General features: G+C 41.2%; 1 protein-coding gene across 1 annotated transcript in view; it reads right to left on the bottom strand.

The window, feature by feature from the left end:
- CLNK (cytokine-dependent hematopoietic cell linker) overlaps nucleotides 1–23,199 on the bottom strand; it is a 206,794-nt gene that overhangs the window by 12,508 nt on the left and 171,087 nt on the right. The window contains exons 14-17 of the mRNA XM_011987821.1: nucleotides 22,092–22,173; nucleotides 17,361–17,401; nucleotides 10,791–10,924; nucleotides 4,966–5,043 (exon numbers count right to left, since the gene is read on the bottom strand). Coding sequence (XP_011843211.1) covers nucleotides 4,966–5,043; nucleotides 10,791–10,924; nucleotides 17,361–17,401; nucleotides 22,092–22,173 — 335 coding nt within the window. The remainder of the gene's footprint in view (nucleotides 1–4,965; nucleotides 5,044–10,790; nucleotides 10,925–17,360; nucleotides 17,402–22,091; nucleotides 22,174–23,199) is intronic.

Genomic DNA, 23,199 nt, shown 5'->3' on the forward strand with positions numbered 1-23,199 from the left:
GAATGATACTAAGATCTGGTTGTAAAAGACTGAGAAATGGAGCAGTCCTCCTGCACATGAACACATCTACCAGGCTTAGTTTTGTAGTTACATTGTGTTATTTATATAATGAAAATGAAAAATCTGTAAGTGTAATTGTGTGTATTGTATAGATGGTTATAAGTGATCTATGAAGAATAGAGGCCGGTGCGGTGCCTGACACCTGTATTCCCAACACTTGGGAGGCCCAGGCAGGTGGATCACTTGAGGTCAAGAGTTCAAGACCAGCCTGGCCAACATGGGGAAACCTCATCTCTACTAAAAATACAAAAATCAGCCAGGCATAGTAGCATGTGCCTGTTATCCCAGCTACTCCAGAGGCTGAGGCAGGAGAATCGCTTGAACCCAGGAGGCGGAGGTTGCAGTGAGCCGAGATCTCACCACTGCATTCCATCCTGGGTGACAGAGTGAGACCGTGTCTCAAAAAAAAAAGCATGATAAATATAGATAATATATATAGTGATTTATAGCTATAATAATAAATTATGATATATAATTCTCTATATTTTATAATAGCTATATATAATTATATATTTCTTTAATGAATACTTACAGATATATAATAATGGTAATACTATATAATACAACATAGCAATACTTTAAGTATACAAAATTTATAAATAATATTGTAACATGATAGTGATGTTATGATGATACTGGTAGCTAAGGTGCATTGAGAATTGCCAAGCACTTTGCACACATTGTTTCATTTAGAGGACTTTTTTTTTTTTTACGATGGAGTCTTGCTCTGTTGCCCAGGCTGGAGTGCAGTGGCGCGATCTCAGCTCACTGCAACCTCCGCCTCCAGGGTTCAAGTGATTCTCCTGCCTCAGCCTCATGAGTAGCTGGGATAATAGGCACCCACCACCACGCCTGGCTAATTTTTGTCTTTTTTGTAAAGACTGGGTTTCACCATTTTGGCCAGGCTGGTCTCAAACTCCTGACCTCGTGATCTGCCCACCTCAGCCTCCCAAAGTGCTGGGATTATAGGTGTGAGCCACCGTGCCTGGTTCATTTACAGGTTTTTTTTTTTTTTTTTTTTTTTTTTGAGACGTAGTCTTGCTCTGTCGCCCAGGCTGGAGTGCAGTGGCCGGATCTCGGCTCACAGCAAGCTCTGCCTCCCAGGTACACGCCATTCTCCTGCCTCAGCCTCCCGAGTAGCTGGGACTACAGGTGCCCGCCACCACACCTGGCTAATTTTTTTGTATTTTTAGTAGAAACGGGGTTTCACCGTGTTAGCCAGGATGGTCTCAATCTCCTGACCTCGTGATCTACCCGCCTCAGCTTCCCAAAGTACTGGGATTACAGGTGTAAGCCACCGCACCCAGCCTATTTACAGGTTCTTTACATAAACGTTGGGTTCTTTACATAAACATTGATGGAAAAATTTTATTCTTATTTTACAAGTAAAGGAATAAAAATCTAAAGGCTTAAGTGAATCCCCTAAAGCATCAGTTACTAAATGGAATACTGAAAAGCCAAACCAAATCCTCACCCTTTAAATACACAAGCCTCTGACTGTATAAAATAGGATGGCAGAATTTTCTGGAACTTGTTCTGTTTAGTCATAACTGAAGCCTTAATGTTCAAGCCCAGAGCACTGCCAAAGATCAGAAGGAGAGAAGAGGCCAAAACTCACGGCCAATTTTTGGGTTTATCCTCTTAAACTCTGAAATGATTTGTCAAAATAAATCTGAGTAATTCTGAAATTTAAAATAAATTATCTTTCATAAATGGGAAACACATTTTGACAGAACTGAGACAAACAGAAAAGTAGAATATGAAAGGGAACATATGAAGTCATTTAACTGAGATTTTATTTTCTTAAAATTAAAATAAGTTATACGTATAAGTTGCTATGGTATAAGTTTCTTGGGAAGAGGCAGAAGCAGGCACACAGAAAGAGAGGAAGGGAGCATTTGCTGAGCGTCCAAATGCTGCCGGAAGAGCATCAGGTCACATGCATATTGCTTTTCCAGCACAATCCACACATGGGCTCCTGGAAGGAGGTCTGCTAAGACTAGTTCTTCTGATGGGAAACAGGCTCTGTGAGTGCAATGGTGCACTGGGCACGGATTAGCCAAGAACGACAGCCAGGGTTGGAATCTACCATCACCAGGTTCGCCACTCTACCAAGGCATGGCCAGATTCCCTGGAAGGAGAAAAGGAGGGTCCTCAAGAAGCTGCATCAGCCAACCACCCAGGGCTCTCCACCCGGGCTGTGAAAAGAACTTTGAGGGCTACTAGAGTCAGCTAGGATTTTGTGAAAAGAGCACTGATCTTGAATGCATGTTCTGTTAGTTTCTCTACTTTATGACCAATATATTGGCTTAGCCTCAGTTTCCTCATCTAGGAAATGGGATATTCCATTTATTCCGTGTATGTTCAAGATACTTTGTAAGAAATGGTATCATTTCCTACTGCTGCTATAACACATTACCATGAAATTAGTGATGTAAAACAGAAATGTATTCTCTTACAGTTCTGGAGGTCAGAAGTCTAACATGAGTCTTGCTAGGTTAAAATCAATAGGAGAGACTTTGTTTCCATGACTTTTCCAGTTTCTGGAGGCCAGCAAGATCCCTGGCTTGTGGCTCTCCCATTCATCTGACCTCTACTTTCATTATCACGTCCCTTCTCTGACTCTGAAACTCCTGGTTCCCTCTTACAAGGACCTTTGTGATTATATTGAACCCACCCAGATAATGCATAGTTACTTCCCCTTCTCAACATCCTTACCTTCACATCTGCAAAGTCCGCTTTTCTATGAAGGTGACATATTCATAGGTTCTGGGGATTAGGATGTGAACATCTTTGGAGTGGGCATGATTCTGCTTACCATAGCAACGTATACATATCATTTATTTAATTTTACAACATCAATTCTGAGAGCTAGGTTTTATGAAAATGTAGACCTCTCATTTATTCACTAATTAACTAATTCATTCATGTTTGGGTTACCTCTTTCAACAATGCCCATTGTACTGATTGGCTGGGGATAGGTTTTGATGTTGCATCAGTCTTGAGACACTTTCTATAACTTCTAAGCAATCTCATAGTTCTCTGCACATAGTCATTGCTTGATAATCATTTGCTCTTTGGGATGACGGTTGTGGTAGTCATTTGACCTGATGACAAGTATTCCAGTTCTTTTCTCCTTTCAGTCACATGTAGGTTTGTACTTCCTCACCGTCTTCGAAGTTAAGTTTGGTCACGTGACTTCCTTTGGTCAAAAATGTGTAAGCGGAAGTAAACTATGTTACTTCTGAGAGGATGTATTACGAGTCAGAGTGTGAGGGTAGAAGCACACCATTGAGATGGAGCCCCAGCAGCCTGGGTTTATCCACCCAAACCCATCCTGAACATGGTTTGCAAGCAAAAGTAAAGTTTCATTATGTTAAGCAACTGAGATCTTGGGGTTGTTACTGCAGCGTAACCTACCATATCCTGACTTTTGCAGCCTTCACAATCCCTGCTCCTTTCTCAAAGAAGTGAGACATAAACACCCTACAGTACCTTGGGCAAACCTTGATTAAGGAGATAAACCTTGACGAAAGCAGAAGGAAGCCCCTTCTATTGTGACCTCTATAGTCCAGTATCCATATTTCATCTTCAAAATAGTTCCTTAGGGTTGATTTTACTATGTTTCATTTTACAAATGAATAAATCTACATGGGAAGTTATTTAGAAACTTGAGAAAGCCACACAGCTGATAATTAGCACAACCAAGCCTCAGGCCTGAAACTCTCCATGTTTTTTGTTTTTGAGACAAAGACTTGCTCTGTGGCCCAGGCTGGAGTACAGTGGCACGATCTCGGCTCATGGCAACCTCTGCCTGCCGGCTTCAAGCGATTCTCCTGTCTCAGCCTCATGAGTAGCTGGGAATACAGGCACCCACCACCACGCCTGGCTAATTTTTGTATTTTTAGTAGAGACGGGGTTTCACCACATTGGCCTGGCTGGTCTTGAACTCCTGACCTCAGGTGATCCACCCGCCTCGGCCTCCAAAGTGCTGGGATTACAGGCATGAACTGCCACGTCCGGTCCTCTTCATGGTTTTTTTGTTTTTATATTTTTATTTAATTTAGTTAATTAATTAATTAATTTTTGAGACAGCATCTCACTCCATTGCCCAGGCTGCAGTGCAGTGGCACAGTCTTGGCTCACTGCAACCTCCACCTCCCAGGTTCAAGCGATTCTCGTGTCTCTGCCTCCTGGGTAGCTGGGATTATAGGTGCCTGCCACCACGCCTGGCTAATTTTTGTATTTTTAGTAGAGGCAGGGTTTCGCCATATTGACCAAGCTGGTCTCAAACTCTTGACCTCAGATGATCCACCCACCTTGGCCTCCCAAAGTGCTGGGATTATAGGCATGAACCACTGCGCCCAGTCCTCTTCATGTTTTCTTGTTTTTTGTTTTTATTATTTTATTTTATTTCATTTATTTTTGAGACAGCATCTCACTCTGTTGCCCAGGCTGGAGTGCAGTGGCACAATCTCGGCTCACTGAAACCTCCACCTCACAGGTTCAAGTGATTCTTGTGTCTCGGCCTCCTGAGTAGCTTGGATTACAGGCACGTGCCACCACACCTGGCTAATTTCTTTGTTTTTTTGTTTTTTGGTTTTTTTTTTGTATTTTTAGTGGAAACAGGGTTTCATCATGTTGTTCAGGCTGGTCTCAAACTCCTCACCTCAAGTGAGCCACCTACCTCGGCCTCACAAGGTACTAGGATTACAGGGGCGAGCCACTGCACCTGGCCTGAAACTCTCCATGTTAAATGCCTTTTTCAACTACAGCCTCCCGGCGTTGAGAAATGCAGGGTGATGCAGGAAATAATACACGAAAGCAAGTTGCTTGTGACACATGAGCAGAGAACCTTAAGATGCCTATGGAAACAATGACGGCGGACCATGTGAAAGGCATTACCTTGTTCTCCTTCATGAATGCCTCTTCAACTGCCTGGCGGCTGTACTCTCCAATGTACCATTCATTGTGCTGGACATCCTGCAGAACAGAATCAATTACAAATATTTTAGGGTCAAAGGAAAGTATGAATTATTGATTAATTAATTCAAAATTTACTTTTGTTCCACCAGTGCCTAATCACAGTTTAATCTATAGTAGATATTCAGTGCCTAACATTTAGTCCCTGAGCTTGGAGAAGCCCACAGATACTTGGGGCAGGGAGACACAGAAAAAGTTACTGCATCTGGGGAATTCTGAAGTCAACGGGAATCTGTTGAGAAAGGTCCTTCAGCACCACCCTCAGAACAGATGATAAGCCCGCTATCTATCAGTGCTTTCTGAATCTTCAGCTGCTGAGGCTTGTTGAGGTGGAAATATGTGTTGTTTGTGAAGCCTACACTGCCCTAGTAACATACAAACAGCAGGGAGGGAGAAAGAGTCCATCTCTGCCACTTCTCTAGAGGCACAGGCGGCTGAGCTATGATTCGGATCCTAGTTTATCTAGCTTTCTCCCTGGGCCACACTGCTTCATTCATATCAATGTTAAATGATTTTAAATTCTTTTGATGATAAAATCCAGACTAACTGGGAGAAGGAAGGGCAGTCAGGGAGATGCATCATGGACTTGCAATTCCTTCACAGGGTTCCGAGGATCGTAATATTAAATAACCCTCCTTGTGAGTCCAGCATCTATAAGGTCCTTCCTTATTTAGTAGCATATCAGTCCATCCCTACAACACATCTTTGAAGTAGGCATGTCAGGTAGTATTAACCCTAGTGAAGATGGACAGTGAAGGTTCAGAAAGTCAAAACCTGAGCTGGGCGTGGTAGCTCATGCCTGTAATCCCAGCACGTTGGGAGGCCGAAGTGGCCAGATCAAGAGGTCAGGAGATCGAGACCAGCCTGGCCAACACAGTGAAACCTCGTCTCTACTAAAAATACAAAAATTAGCCGGGTATGGTGGCACGTGCCTATAATCCCAGCTACTCAGGAGGCAGAGGCAGGAGAATCGCTTGAACCTGGGAGGTGGCAGTTACAGTGAGCCGAGATTGCACCACTGCACTCCAGCCTCGTGACAGAGCGAGACACCGTCTCAAAAAAAAAAAAAGTTGTCAAAACCTGTCACATGGTTGGCAAGAGTTAGGTACGTGACATCAGGTCTTTGGTATCTCATTCATTTGGAGTCTCTGGTCCACTGAAAAATAAACCTGATACATTCAATACTGAGATTCTGATTCTGTTCACGTGAGAACACACTGATGTGAACACCATCCAGAACGGTATGAGTTAGCTCTAACTCAACCCTGCAGTCTCACTTCCTGCCACCCCATTTCAGACATGGGTCTGGCCAGACAAAAGTGCTTGTACTCTGGACACACACAGCTTCAGGAATAGAACAGAACTGGCCCTACTGCCTGGAATCCCTCCTGGTCTTCACCTCTGCCTACCCAGCTCAGCCATTCTTTTGCATCAAGATTGGGACTAAAAGTCACCTCTTTTTTTTTTTTTTTCTTTTTGAGAGACAGAGTTTCACTCTTGTTGCCCAGGCTGGAGTTCAATGGCACAATCTCGGCTCACTGCAACCTCTGCCTCCTGGGTTCAAGCAATTATCCTGCTTCAGCCTCCCAAGTAGCTGGATTACAGGCATGTGCCACCATGCCCGACTAATTTTTGTATTTTTAGTGGAGACTGGGCTTCACCATGTTGGTCAGGCTGGTCTCAAACTCCTGACCTCAGGTGATCCACATGCCTTGGCCTCCCATAGTGCTGAGGTTACAGGTGTGAGCCACCGCGCCTGGCCCAAAAGTCACCTCTTATTTGACCTAGTCCCTACCCCCTTGCTGAAAAGGTCCATGGCAGGACCAGCTCTGCCTCACTCCCGCAAAGCCATGTGACAGGCTCTAGAGACAAAGGGAAGCCGTGGAGCCCCATCTCCCCACTGAAGCGTGAACTGTCTGAGATTGAAGTGGTCTACTGCTTCCAGGGGGCCTCTTGGCCAGTCCATGGACTTGGCAGAGCTCAGTCATGGTGCATTTCATCTACTCTGTTTTTATTTATTTGTCCAAGATGGAAGACGTTTAGAGATGAGTCCTATGTTTCTCCAGGTGTGGTCATGCGGGATGGCTGGTGAATGTAACTGGTGCTCAGAAACTGAATTACATCTCTCAGAATCACTTGTGGGGAAGGGAGTCCCCTTCTAATTCTCTTTCTAGTTCCCCTGAATAATTCAAAAGGAATGTTTCATTTTGGCCTAATGCGTCTTTAATATCTGTCTGACATTTCTAATCTCTTCTTTAACAGAAGAGGAGCAGTCCTTATGCTGAGAGTCATTAGCAGGTGATGGGATCCTGCTACAGTTTAATAGCTTGTTTTGTTTATATTGCAATGAATTTTTTTTTTTTAATTAGGGAAAATATTGTAAACCAAAAATATAATTCTAAGGCCTCCTAAGTCCATCTGAATGGACTTCCTCCTCTGCCAGGGCACTGTTAAAATTTAACCCGAAAGACTGGTTTGAGTCATGATGGGAAGTAGGGGTCAGATATGCCTCATTATACCTCTCTGTCATTAACATCAACACAGACTTTAAGTCTGAGAGGAAGCATTTACACTCTATCCTCTCTGAAGCCTGCTACCTGAAGGCTTCATCTGTACAATAAGAACTTTGGTCCAAAATCCCTTATCTTAACCGATAAAAAGACCTCTATCTATCAGTGATATTCCCTTTCTGTTGATCCCAGGTCTTTAGATAAACTCAACCTATTGTTAACCAGAAAAATTTGAAATTTACCTGTAACCTGGAAGGCCCCACTTCAAGCTGTCCCACCTTTCTGGACTGAAACAATGTATTTATTAAATGTAATCCTAACACTTTGGGAGGCTGAGGCAGGTGGATCACCTGAGGTCAGGAGTTGGAGACCAGCCTGGCCAACATGGTGAAACCCTGTCTCTACTAAAAATACAAAATTAGCCAGGTGTGGTGGCGCACACCTGTAATCCCAGCTACTTGGGAGGCAGGAGAATCACTTAAACCTGGGAAGCAGTGGTTGCAGTGAACCGAGATCACACCATAGCACTCCAACCTGGGCAAAAAGAGTGAAACTCTGTCTAAAAAAAAAAAAAAAAAGAAAAAGAAAAGAAAAGAAAAGAAAAAAAAAATAAAGAAAAAAGGTGTATTTGATTGGAGTCTCCTATCTCCCTAAAAAGTATAAAACCCAGCTGTACCCTGTCGGGCACACGTTCTCAAGACCTCCTGAGGGCTGTGTCATGGGCCATGGTCACTCATATTTGGCTCAGAATAAATCTCTTCAAATATTTTCCAGAATTTGACTCTTTTTGGCAACAATATAATAAGATTTACCATTTTAACCAATTCCGTGGCAATAAGTACATTCACATTGCTTTACAGCCATTTCCACTATCCATCTCCAAAAGTTTCTAATGACTCCAAACTGAAACTCTGTATCCATTAATGAATAACTCTCCATTACCTCCACCTCCTTCCTCGGGGCTCAGTTACCACCATCCTACCCTCTGTCTCTACGAATTTGCCTGTTCTAGGCACCTTGTATACATGGAGTCATATATTTGTCCTCCGTGTCTGACTTATTTCACTCAGCATAATGTTTTCAAGGTTCTTGTATATTGTATCACATGTTAGAATTTTATTCCTTTTTTATTCCTTTTATTCCTTTATTCCTGTTTCATTGTGTGCGTGTGTGTACCATTTCGTTTATCCATTCATCTGTCAATGGACATAGAAGTTGTTTCCATCTTTTGTCTATTACAAATAATTTTATGAACGTGGGTGTACAAATATCTGAGTCTTTGCTTTCAATTCTTTGGGGCATACGCTAAGGAATGAAATTACTTCTTTTTTTTTTTTTTTTTTTTTTTTTTTTGAGACAGAGTCTCACTCTGTTGCCAGGCTGGAGTGCAATGGCACGATCTTGGCTCAGTGCAACCTCCAACTCCCTGGTTCAAGCAAGTCTCCTGCCTCAGCCTCCCGAGTAGCTGGGACTACAGGCCCGTGCAACCATGCCCAGCTAATTTTTGTATTTTTGGTAGAGATGGGGTTTCACCCTGTTGGCCAGGATGGTCTCAATCTCCTGACCTTGTGATCCGCACACCTCGGCCTCCCAAAGTGCTGGGATTACAGGCGTCAGCCACCGCACCTGGCCTGAATGGAGTTACTTCTAAAGTCACTTTCTATGATATATAACACTGGTTTAAAAAAAAAAATTAACCAGGATAGTGATATCAAGTGAAAACAGGTCACCTTAAAGAGTATTATTAAGTAAATGTTATTATTGACAGGACATAGATATGCCACAAATCATAAAGGCACATTCAAATACCTGAAATCGGGGAAATCCTGATGTGGTCCAAGCCTGTCTCATGCCTATGAGGAATTCGGGATCTGGGAGGGAGCGTGACCTTGTGTAGACCTCTAGTTAGCTCTACTTAGAACCAAGGGATCCCCATGTTTATGAAGAAGATGAAAGAGCAAAAGGAAGGCGAGTGCATGACAAGGGACAATAAAAGCAGGACGTGTGGTTTTTTTTTTTTTTTTTTTGTGGCAACGTCTAGCTCTGTTGCCCAGGCTGGAGTGCAGTGGTGCGATCTCAGCTCACTGCAACCTCTGCCTCCCAGGTTCAAGTGATTCTCCTGCCTCAGCCTCCCAAGTAGCTGGGATTACAGGCATGTGCCACTGCACTTGGCTAATTTTTGTATTTTTGGTAGAGATAGAGTTTCTCCATGTTGGTCAGGCTGGTCTCAAACTCCTGACCTCAGGTGATCTACCCACCTTGGCCTCCCAAAGTGCTGAGATTACAGGCGTGAGCCACCATGCCTGGCCAGGATGTGAAAATATTTTCCAAAGTCTAATTTCAGATTATGAGACCCTTTTAGAATTGGTAGAAATTAATATGAATATAAGGATAACAAAAGAGCTTTAGGATACTGTAAGAATTCACCAGAGATATCCTATTCATTCTGCTTCTGCTTAGAAATCTTCACAAGCTCTGTAGCAGGACAGTGAGTAATAGCAGGGTGTGGAATGGAGACCTGGAAAAGGCACATCCTCTGGGGTTTTACAGTGAAAGACTTTAATAAATAACATCTAATGTGATGGAGAGAAAGCATACAAGATACAGTGAAAGCTTTATCCCCCCACCATAGGGTAATGTAAGTGAAAAACGGTGCAAAAATAATCAATTGTAGGGAATGAGCATGTTTTAGAAAGAGACCACAAAATAGATGATGGACACACAAGAGCACAGTTAGCATCCATTTGCATCTCCCCACTCTTTACATCTCCGTTAGGGTGGGGACCATAACCTCTAGCACATTATCTGGCACAATAACTGCTCAACTAATGGTCACTGGACTGTTAACTGAAATGGGTGTGTAATACATGAATCTTTTGCTGGAAAAAAATTGCAACCTGTATATCCTAGTTAACCCCCCACAAGATTATTGGACAGCTGGTAAATATAAAACACATGTCTAAATATCTATATTTTTGGATAAATTTTTAAAAAACACTTTAGAATCTGGAAACATGCCAGTCAAAGAATCTGGTGAGAGACCAACATAATATGTTATATAGCAACATATTTAAAAATATTAAAATACTTTAAAAATATTAAAACCCAGTAATATGTAGCCAGAAGGGAAAAAGTTAAAGTCAAACATAAATAATCTCATTTTGGGCATTGTTCAGGAAAGCTCTATTTAGATGCCGAGTACATCTAGAAGGACTTGGCAGAGAAATGTCTGCTTACCTTTCTATCAGACCTTTTGGGGAAAGGTGGTCTCCAGCTTGTGTATTTATAGGGTGGTATATTTTCGTGAGGGCTGCAGCTGGCTGGCGGCTGGCATCTCTGAGGAGAACAGGGCTGCAAGGCTCCTCTATGATCTGGAAAGGTTAAATTCACATTTCAGTGTGATTTTGTGACTGGTGCAGGCTGTCCCCCACCTCCAAAAGGGAACTGAAACCCTTCGCTCCTTCCTATATCTGTGAGGACCTTCTTGGTCAACACCACATCAGCTCACCCAGTGACCTTAATTCTCTCTGTTTTGTTCTCTGCCTGTAGCTTTGCGCTTCCTCCTCTCTTTCCTTAGGACTCCCAGAGTCATCTTTTAATAATGTAATTCTGAGCCAGGCGTGGTGGCTCACACCTGTAATCCCAGCACTTTGGGAGGCCGAGGTGGGTGGATCACGAGGTCAAGATATGGAGACCATCCTGGCTAACACAGTGAAACCCCGTCTCTACTAAAAATATAAAAATTATCTGGGCGTGGTGGCGCACTCCTGTAATCCCAGTTACTAGGGAGGCTGAGGCAGGAGACCCGCTTGAACCAGGGAGGCGGAGGTTGCAGTAAGCCGAGATCATGCCACTGCACTCCAGCCTGGGTGACAGAGCAAGAGTCCATCTCAAAAAAAAAAAAAATTGGAATTCTGACTCTGCCACTCCCCTTGGTAAAATTTCTGATATGATTTCCTTTCTGCCTAGAAGAAAATGTAAGTGTTTTCCTTCTGTCCATAAGGCTCTGAATGGACTGTCTATTCATATTTCTCTATCCATATCTTCACTTCTCCCCCAATTGTCTACTCTGTTCTGTGTGTAATGATCTCTGTTCATTTTTTTAAACAGGACAAGTTCATTCCCTATTTTGGAAACACTATTTTTTTCAACTTGAAAGAATAACTTTAAAAAATGAAATATCATACTTTTTAACCCAAAAGAATGACTGACAAGCTATTGTTATTCCGACCTCGATATCTGACAGATATGTTACTAAAAATGAACAAAGTGAGCCTGTCACTTCATGGAAAACAAGGGGCAATGTCTGTTCCTGATCATAAGATTGGACTTTGCAAGTGCAAACTGGAGTTTGAGGAATCTTGCATCTGCCACTGTAACGTAACAGAAACCCAACATTTACACTTTTCTAATGTGGTGGGTGGTGCAAATGTGATTTAAAAAATATATTACATAATAACATGTATCAACAGTGGCAGTCCTGTTTATGTCTATTATCCATTATTTTCCAAGTCATCAATGCATGATGTTGCACAATCCTGCCTGGATAAAAGATAAATTCAAGTACAAGACAGACCAAGGGATTTTAAAGTAGCAGAATATAAAAAGTTCATCGATAGGGGTTTGATTTCACATGACGCCTAAACTTTAAGACACTACCACTTGTCAAATGTTAATGTGCTATTTTCTCTACATACCTCAATCAAAATAACATTTTCATTGCATGTCTTTCCAGTTAATAACAATAAAATATATATATATTTTGAAACTTAGACCACAAATATGGAGTGAAGTATAAGGAGGAATACCAAGCAAAACAGCTGTAAATTTATTGGTAATTTTAAGCAAAGAGTAACTATTTTAAAAACATAAAACCTTTAGGATAGATAAACATTATGTAAGTAAAATATTAGGCAAAAATAACATGAAATGGAAAAGAGGTAATCAGTGTGAATATAGAATTATAAGTTTTTTAGTTGTAATTCATTTTTAAAAACATAACCAAAGTTACAGTTATGCTTAGTAACTTAACAAGAACTTTGAAAGGATGGGTTGTGTTTGATCCAGTAAATTTTTGAGATGAAATATTAAACATTAGCAAATAAATGCCATTTTCCATAATATTTAGATTATATAGGCGCTAATTCTGCTTCTTGTAATCAAAAAGCCAAATTTATCTCTAAGTTTACTAAGAAGAACACTACTTCTGATCCATTGACAATTCTATTCTAAGGAGAACCAAAGATTGTAGCTTTTTTTTTTTTTTTTTTTTTTCTGAGACGGAGTTTTGCTCTTGTTGCCCAGGCTGGAATGCAATGGCACAATCTTGGCTCACTGCAACGTCTACCTCCCCAGTTCAAGCAATTCTCCTGTCTCAGCCTCCCGAGTAGCTGGAATTACAGACACCTGCCACCACACCCAGCTAATTTTTGTATTTTTAGTAGAGTCAGGGTTTCGCAACGTTGGCCAGGCTGGTTTTGAACTTCTGACCTCAGGGGATCCGCCCACCATGGCCTCCCAAAGTGCTGGGATTATAGGCGTGAGCCACCGCGCCCGGCTAGGATTGTTGCTTTTAATGTTGAGCTTAAGGATGTTTGTTATGAGGGCTTCCTTGTATCAAAATATTTGTTGCAGAAAACCGTTTGATCACTTAAAGTTTAAATTACCTTAATTGTGGTTAATTTCAGCCATCAATTTATATTTTAAAAAATGAGAATAAAACTAGAGCCATTCCTAGTTTTAAAATGTTATTTTATAAATAAAAAAATTTAACTTTCAAACACAGTGAAGAATCTGCACTTTCGGAAATAAAGCATTCTAAGTTTTTTGTATTGTTTGAAAAGAAAATATGAATTTCAGATTGCTAAAACTTTAGCATGCCATTGTTAAAAATATTTAGGGTAACCAAAAGAAGACTGATACTGGAATGTATAACTTCCAAGAAAAAGAAAGAAAGGAAAATAAAGGCGAGATGAATCTAGTACACAGCAGGACAAAAAAATTAAATACAAAGCAGGACAAATAGGAGGCACAACATATATAAAAACAGACCCCAAAATATCAGTAAGCACAATAAGTATCAAAGGTGCAAACTTACCTTTAAAAATCAGATGCAGATTGATTTAAAAATTCCAGCTATTTGCTAATTGCACTTCTAACATGTAATGACACAGACAGCAAAAGGATGGAGACCTGTATACCAGGCAAATCCTAACCAAGAGAAAGCCAACAGAGCTGTACTAATACACAATACAATTGACTTGAGACTTATTTAAATGGCCATAATTAACTTTTCAACATGGATTGAAGAAATAGGAACATACTCAAGAGGAAAAAATAACCATTTTCGGTATTTCCTATCACTTAGATGGTGTTGCATGCATAGTAATGTTCAGTGATTATGAATTTTTCATGATATTGTGGCAACTGATTTATTCTTTTTTAACCTTCAGTGCCTTGCTTGGATATTTTAAAAGTCCTACTTGAAAAAGAGCATTTGGAAACAGCTATGCATTTGTAGTTTGTTCAGAGAATGACTTAAAACAAAACAGAACAAAGAAACAAAAAGAACAAGTTTGCCAAGTAAATTTTCCCTGAAAGCCTGGTTGGATCTTTGTTGAATGAATGAATGAAAGAAATTCTGACTGTGTAACTCGCTATAAGTATTTAATTGATTTTGTTTTAAAATAATTGAAGCAGTTAATCTTTGGAATCTTTTTTCTTAAATAAAACATTACATTTAAGTTTTATAACCCCATGAAATAGGACTCTCCTAATATGGAGAATGGAGGGCCACAGAAATGAAGCCACAAGATAAGGGGAAGAACATTGGGACTAGCACAGTGGAGGTGCACAATAAATTTGAGGGAGAGTAGCCTAATAGAAAAGGCATGGGTTGAAAAACCATACTGACGTCAATAATTACTAATATTTAAAATTCTTATGCATTATAGATTAAGCTCTTAGCACAGTGTTTGATCATATAGCCACCCCATCAAGACTAGCTGTGCGTGTTGCTAATATTACTAGAGAAACACAGTTCTAGACCTCCCTGTTGTAACTTATAATAAAGCATTTTATGTTAATCAGGTAGTCTATAAATATTTATTCGAAAAATTTAATTCACCCTTATACACAATTTTAAAAATAATTTTATAAGAAAAAGAGGCTGGGTGCGGTGGCTCACGCCTGTAATCCCAGCACTTTGGGAGGCTGAGGCAGGCGAATCACGAGGTCAGGAGATTGAGACCATCCTGGCTAACATGGTGAAATCCTGTCTTTACTAAAAGTACAAAAAATTAGCTGGACGTGGTGGCGGGCGCCTGTAGTCCCAGCTATTCCGGAGGCTGAGGCAGGAGAATGGTGTGAACACGGGAGGCGGAACTTGCAGTGAGCCAAGATTGCGCCACTGCACTCCAGCCTGGGTGACATGATGAGACTCCATCTCAAAGAAAAAAACAAAAGGAAAAGAAAAAGAGCCATCTATTTTAAAGCAAAGAGAAAGCATTAGTGAACAAAAACCAAAAATAAAAAAGGAAAAGAAAACAGATGATCTACAATCCCAGACTTAGAGAATAATGTTGTTACTACTTTGGAATATAACCAAAACTGGGGCCTCTTCCAAATGTCAAAATATTTTTTTCTGTCCTGAGATCCACTTGCTTGGGTTCCTAATAGTTTAAGTTGAATGCATTTATCAAAGAATTGAGCCAAATCTGTTTATCAGGCAGTAACTGAACAAGAATAACTGAAGTTCCCCAAAATTATTTTCTCATTTGTAAAATAAGTGTAATAACATGTACAACTATGGAGGTGTCAATTTCACTCCGCTGCCTATACCTGATGCATTGGAGAACTCATTAGACCGATAATTCTAGGAGTGTAGAGACTGCGTGCTGTTTTCTGCCTACTTAACGTCGCCAAGTACTGGTGATCCAGGCATGAATTCATACCCAGTAGAATGAGTATCGGTTCAGTAGCTGATGGAGGAACATCGCAGGTGTGCTTAAGCACTGGTTAAGAGAAGGTGGGGTGGTCTCCACTCTGTATTCTTGGGGGCTCAGCCCAATTTTTCGTACAAACCATGTTCTTGTTGGATGTTTGTTTACTGAAACAGGAACCAATGAAGGCTCAAACATTTCGCCATCCATCTCAGGCTTCTTTCGGCAACCTTGTTTCCTCTGAGATGAGGTGAGATTAGCTGACAGTAACCTAAGCAACCCTAGTACAGATGATCTGCTTACAGCCCTGGGGTGCTTGACTAGACTCATATCTGTGAAGGCCATTTCCATTGCTCCATTCCATTCTTCAGTTGCTCTTTATTTGTGCTTGATTTGATATTTCAAGTTAAGATTCTGGATTTCTCTCTAAGCTATGATTCTGCTTCCCCATCCCTGCAACAAAACCTCCATAAGTAACACCCCTTCTGAGCCCAGTCAGCCTCTGGACTTTCCTCCGGGATGCTCCAAGTCTTTTCATCTTCATCCACTCAGATCTGACCTTTAGGACTTCCATCCCTGACATTTGATGACTAGGGATTGAGTCCATTGGGTTTATTTTAGTCCTCTTTGGGCACCTTTTAAATAAAGGAATCTGCTGTTGGGAAACCCATTAGCAATGTGTATATGAGGGGAAGTGAATTTATCAGCTTGGTTTTCCATCCTCAGGCCCAGATGGCTTATGGCAGCAGTGATATGAAGGCATGATGGAAGTCAGTGAGACAACCCACAGGTCTACTGAGGTCATTTGGGTGGGAAGAAGAAAGAGAATGCAGAAAAGGAAAAAAGGACATTAAAATGTATCAGTTGCCTACTACGTGGCAGGCAGAGGGCTGTGTGTGTGTGTGTGTGTGTGCAAATACTATATTAATATGAGTGTATCAGTTAACATTACTACTTGAATTTTATGAAAGGGGAAAGGTAAAGCTCAAAGAATTAATTTGTTCAAAGTGATCTTACTATAAGAAGAGAGACAGAATTAGGAGCAGGATCAGTAGAGAACCTCATCCTCTCCACGATACCCTGTGGGCTTTGCTTCCTCCAGGCTTAAACCCCCTTTTCTTTTTTTGGCTCAACAAAGAGAGATTCCAGTGCTAGATGTAAACACAGAATCTTCATGGCACATAGAGTGAAAAAAGGAAAGACAAATGAATATGATGGCAATAGTTTGTGCAAAATAATTAGTAGCATCAACACCCACCACTAACAGTCATGGAACTCTGTATTTATATTGCCGCTTCAGACATTGCCACAGATGTGATATCCTTCTGATTTTTACTTTACAAACAGTTACTAAGAGACGTCAGTTTTATTTTCTTCATTTTGCAGATTTTTCTTGAGACAAATTTGTTTTGCACCCAATGGATTGGGAAAAATTAAGTTCGTCAAAAACAACTGTTGGAGAGAATGGGGAACAATGGGGACTCACACACTGTTGGTGAGACCAGTCAATGTCTACTTTGGAAAACACATCTAGGGCAGTTGAAGAGATGCATATCCTAAGACAGAGCAATTTCATGAAGGCAATTTCTTATGAAGGGAAATGATCACATTTTATACATGGGACAACATCTATACTAATGTTGATAGCATAATAATATTCATAAGAGGAAAAACTAGAAACCACCTAAGTGATCATATTTAATCATGGATTAAAATTATTGTCATAGTAATGCAATGGAAATGAGCTAATTACATCTGTACACATCAGCTCAGTGGCTCTGGGGTTCACAACAGCTAAGTTACAGTGCAGCAATATCACAGTATCATGACTTACCTGTTTATTTGATAATTCTGAAAGTGCTCTTACCTCTGTTTTGCACACCGTGGTTGCTCATCGTGAATGAAGAACTATAAGAAAATATGTTAGAATTCAAAGAATGTTAGTATTTCCCCTTGGTGGTAAAATCCCACTCAGAGGCAAGGTCAATGATAATAGCCTGAAGTCACAGTTATAAAGCAGTTTCTATTTTACTGGATAAGCTAGAAGAATCATTTGTTTTGAAAGGCACTAGGAGGCATGTTCTCCTCCTTTCTCAAGCTGGCAATATTACACATGGAACAAACGGACCATATAAGTTCTCCTCAGGTCTTTTCAGTGAGTGTGTATCATTATTCTTCATTTTTGAAGCCATGAGTTCAAACTTGCTTTGTAGCTACAGTCACTAGGGAACACAACATTTTGCTGGTGGGGGCTCAAAATCTATAGAAACTGTTTACCAATTGAAAGTCAACCATAGAGTGGAAGAAGAACATAGAAAGTATTGTATTCCTTCTAGAATTGTGTGCTGAGTAAGAAAACTTAGTGGATTATGATAAGAAAAACGCAAAAGAAAAAGAGATTATAAAACTATAAGACAAAATAACAATATGCATTTCTAACTACAAAAATGATATTATCAAGACTGTTCATCAGTGGCTTTTCTTAGCACTCTACTTAATACTTAGCTCTAATTTTCTGGTGCATTTTGTATTGTGGTCAGCATCATCAATATAAGCTCCAGGTGCTACCACAGTTAAATCTAATTACATGAGAGATGCTCTATTCCAAGGACTGTGCTATTGACTAAAGCCTCTGGGTTAATTAAATGAAACCTGATCCATTTCTAGTGCCAATGAAATCAACTGAGCATATATCTGGTTTATGTTGTCACCATAAAAGCCCGAGGTCATGTGTTTTGCTTTGTGGATAAAAACGCGAACAGTTCATCCAGTCACCATACTACGCTGTGACTGCCAGTCAGACTGCTACTGAAATTCAAAATCTGACTCCGTTAAAACCAGAATCCTTTCACTAGCAGCCAGTGTACAATTCTGTTAAATGTCTGGGAAAAAATAGGGAATAGCAAAATTTCTCTGCTCTAATAGTTTAGGATTTTTAGAAAATGTTGAAAAGAATAGAAATGTCCTCTGTGGATATTCTAGAAGTACATAGTTGATATGAATATAAGCAGAAAAAAATAAAAGCCAAATAATGAAAATGAAAATTAAAAGGCCTGGCGCGGTGGCTTAAGCCTGTAATCCCAGCACTTTGGGAGGCCAAGGCAGGCAGATCACCTGAGGTCAGGAGTTTAAGATCAACCTTGGCAACATGGTGAAACCCTGTCTCTACTAAAAACACAAAAATTAGCTGGGTGTGGTGGCACATGCCTGTAGTCCCAGCTACTCGGGAGGCTGAGGCAGGAGAATCGCTTGAACGCAGGAGGCGAAGGTTGCGGTGAGCCAAGATCACACCACTGCACTCCAGCCTGGGCAACGAGAGTGAAACCCTGTCTGAAAGAAAGAGAGAGAGAGAGAGAGAGAGAGAGAGAGAGGGAGGGAGGGAGGGAGGGAGAGAGAGAGAGAGAGAGAAAGAAAAAGAAAGAAAGAAAGAAGGAAAGAAAGAAAGAAAGAGAGAAAGAAAGAAAGAAAGAAAGAAAGGAAGGAAGGAAGGAAGGAAGGAAGGAAGGAAGGAAGGAAGGAGGGAAGGAAGGAAATAAAAATGATGACTGTTTGGTTTAACAAACATGTGTTGAATACTTACTAGGCACATGGTATGTTCTGGGGAATAGACAATACCGAAGACATGGCCTCTGCCTGAATGAAGGTTAGTTTATAAAAGAAACACATCCTTGTACCATAATTATAATGCAGAATAAATGTTATGGTAAAGGTGTGCACAGCAGAAGTTTCTGTAGTAGTGAAAGGTCATGTAAATGAGACAAAATTGCTTTCATTCTCAGGAAAGGCTTAAAGGGAGAAAGATGAACCAAGCTGACCCCTGAAGCACGAATAGGAGTAAGAGTGTATTCCAGGCAGGTAGAGCAGCACGTGCAAAGGCCCAGAGGCAAGGAGGCATGGCCTTTTCTGCAAGAGACCAGAAAGCAGTTCCTTCTAGAGGAAAGGGAGGGTGTGGAGATGATCAGTATCATTGGAAGACTAGTGCAATTGTCCAGGCAAAAGTTGATACGGACTGGGCCATGCAAGGAGCTAGGCAAATGGGGGAGACATAGACAATCAACACATGTTTTAGAGATATAATTTTGGGAGCTGAAAATGGATGGGATAGAGGAAGAGTGAAGATGGGAAAGAGAGCTAACTGAGTTTACTGGGATGAAAAGCTTTGCAGACGATATTATGGGTTTCAGAATGGGACTAGAAATGAAGAGTTTGATTTTCACCATTATGAGTTTGTGCTGCCTGGGACTTAGCTAAGGAAAACTGCTCAATGGGTCATTAGATACACAGGTCTGGAGCTAAGAGAGGTGGTTTGCAGAAGATAGGGATTTGGGAATTATCAACATGGAGTTGAAGTTTGATGCTGGAGATGGATGTGATTACGCAGGCCTCAGAGATAGTAAAGAGGACCTCGGATGAATTCTGAGGAATACCAACATTTAGAGGTCAGTTTGGGAGAAAGCCCAAGATGAGGAATTAGAAGAAGCAGCAGTCAGTTAAGAGAGGAAGAAACATCAAGACTCTTTATTCAATAAATGAAACAAACAAATAAATAAACAAAAGAAGTGAAACCACATCAAATAACAAAGAAACGAGGCCAACTGGAGAGCTTGTTATTTTTTCACTATAATGTAACGTGTATTTTTTACTTCTAGAAAATTACATTAAGAAAGGGGGCTGGGCATGGTGGCTCATGCCTGTAATCCCAGCACTTTTAGAGGCCAAGGTGGGTGAATCACTTGAGCCCAGGAGTTCGAGACCAGCCTGGGCAACATGGTGAGACCCCTTCTCTACAAAAAGTACAAAAATTAGCTGGGCATGGTGGTATGTACCTATAGTTCCAGCTACTCTGGGGGATGATGTGGGAGGATCGCTTCAGCCCAGGAGGTCAAGGCTGCATTGAGATGTGATTGTGCCACTACAAGACAGAATAAAACCCTGTCTCAAAGAAAAAGAAAGAAGAAAGAAAGAAACAAACAAAGAAAAGAAAAAAGAAAGAAAGAAAGAGGAGGAGGAGGAGGAGAAGGAGGAGGAGAAGGAGGAGAAGCAAGAGGAGGAGGAGGAGGAGAAGGAAGAGGAGGAGAAGGAGGAGGAGGAGGAGAAGGAAGAGGAGGAGAAGGAGGAGGAGGAGGAGAAGGAGGAAGAGGAGGAGGTGGAGGAAGACGAGGAGGTGGAGGAAGAGGAAGAGGATATTGTGGTATGGGGAAGAGTTTTGTATTTAAGGTGTTTGGGGCTTAGACACCAGATGGTCCCCAAAGCACAATGAAGCTACATGTCCTAGGACCCACAGGCCAAACAAAGTTACTGAAGGTGCCAAATGGGACCAGGGAAGAAAATAAAGGAGGGAAAGGAATAGGGTATGGTGATCATGCCCCCGATATACAGGGCCTGGCAATTGCAATGAGAGCGAGTGTTCACTGGGCTCTTGCAACATGCCTGACTCTGCCCTGGGTTTCTCATGTAAGACAGTGAGGTCGCCCAGGTCACGTGGTTCACTGCTGATAAAGTCAGGCAACCTGGCTTCAGTGCATCCTGCTTAACCACTATTCTGTTCCACCACAAACATGGTACATTCCCAGCAAATACTTATGGAATCAATTAAAGGCAGCATTTTAGCCATGGGCAGGCACCAGGGATAGTCAGGATTTATAGGCTGCATTTTTAGAATCAAGTCCTTATGGGCAGCACTGTCTACTGAACAGTGCTTGGACTTTGAGGTTGGGCTTGGCTTCCATGGTAAAGGGCTCGGTCTTTCTCAGCTTTATGTTTTTCATCTGAAGAATTGATGCAAATTGTCTCCTGGGTTCATTAAGCTTTAAGCTGGGGTTCCATGGAGGAACAGGAGTGTTCCAAGTAGGGAGAGGGTGGAGAGGAGCAAATATGGGGGGAGGGACTACAGGCAGGAGAGGGGCGCGTGCCAGTGCCGTGCATTAAGTGGCACTGTGGTTGCTGGCAGGCATCTGATGAGGCTCAGTGCCCCAGAGTGAGAGGAGAGTGGCTTGAACTGAGGTCAGAGGCACTGGCGAGGGTGAGATCATAAGGGCCTTACAGCACCTAATACTGGAGGCCCTAGATTTTGTTTTAGGGCAGTCACTACTAATTTAGTGACTTTGGTCAATAAATATCCTGGCTGAGCCTTGGGTCTTCAACTGTTCAGTTGGGTTGACAGTTGTCACAAGAAGCGGGGCAGGCAAGTATCTAATCCGATGATTCCGGTGAGGGCATTTTCAACAACACTTGGTCACCTGGCCATCAATTGCTGCTCAGAAGTAACTAAAGCTTTGGTGTGGTCATCAGCCCAGAATAGTTTGAAACAACCAACGTTTCCTCCCAGGTTGATTAGCATCCTTTCCAGTTAATCCTATCTGGTTAATGCTTAAAATTTCCCAAACTTCTCTAACACTCAATCATTTATAAATTTCCGAAAGAACAACATTATCAAAATCAGTAACAGCCGTAATTCACAAGTTTCTCTTGCACCTCGTTATTGGGCTTCAGACACAAAGACTTTTGTTTCTCAGAAAGTCTTCGTGATCATTTATCTGAGACAGCACATGGCCTGACCCCCAGCCTCAGACCTGAGAAGGGATTCCTGGCTCCTTACCTGCTAACGGCAAGTGGAATCTCTTGAGAATTTTGGTTTTGTAACAGATGAGTTGATTCAGGCTTCCTCTGGTTATGAGGGACTATATAAAACAGTGACATAATTTAGTCAGATTGCAAAAGAAAAATAATTGAGAACCATTAGAAGCCCACTGGAACTACTATAATTTCCTCCAAGTAATCTCTGATTGTTAGAAGGGGGCTCTTGATGGTCAGTGGAAACTGTAACTCACATATTCTACAACTCTTCTGCCTCCTGAGAATGACTTTTGTATTACTTATATTTATATGTTGTAAAAATCACTTTGAATATTTACAAGCTAGAACACATTATTGAACCTCCCAGAAATACAGAATATTATATTGGAAGGTATTTAGGGATTATTCTGGACCTGTGATTTTAAAAGATTTTTAGCTTCATCCTCATTCATTCATTCATTCATTTATATCATCTGACAAATATTTACTGAACAGCTACTATGGAACAAGTACTCTGCCAGAGTCTGGGAATACAGTGGAGAAGAAGACAGACATGGTTCTTACATTCTAATGAAAGGAAATGGAAATAAGCATGCAAGTAAGTCAATAAGAACGTTTCTATTAGGCAATACAATGATATAAAGGAAATGAAGTACTACTTTGGGATACAGAGTGACTATACGTATGGCTAAGAAAGACCCTTCTGAGAGATGAGATCTTAAAAAGAAGAAAGTTAAATGAAAGGACTGTTGTGGCTGATGGAGAAGATTGGGGTGCCCAGCTCATCATGGCACTTGTATTCTCATGCCCTCCTGTGATAGGGCAGGAGAGCTCCTAGGGTTCTGAGGTAGACCAGCAGTCTCTACCTGGATCCAACCAGGGATACAGTTTCTCAATTTCTTCCCCCCTCGATCATCAAGTTTTTAAAAGTTCTGCCAACCATACAATCTGGAGTTATTTAGTAATTACATATGCAGTTTATGTTACTGCTTTTTATTTTCTTTTCATCACAGACAGATTTAACTAGCCATCCAGAATTGCCAAGGGCACATCATAATACTATGATATAAAATCTCATAAAACACTCTCCCAGCTGTGACCATAAGTAATAAAGCAAAGGGTGCATACAG

This window comes from Mandrillus leucophaeus, unplaced genomic scaffold (assembly GCF_000951045.1).
Source record: "Mandrillus leucophaeus isolate KB7577 unplaced genomic scaffold, Mleu.le_1.0 Scaffold317, whole genome shotgun sequence".
NCBI classification, from domain to species: domain Eukaryota; kingdom Metazoa; phylum Chordata; class Mammalia; order Primates; family Cercopithecidae; genus Mandrillus; species Mandrillus leucophaeus.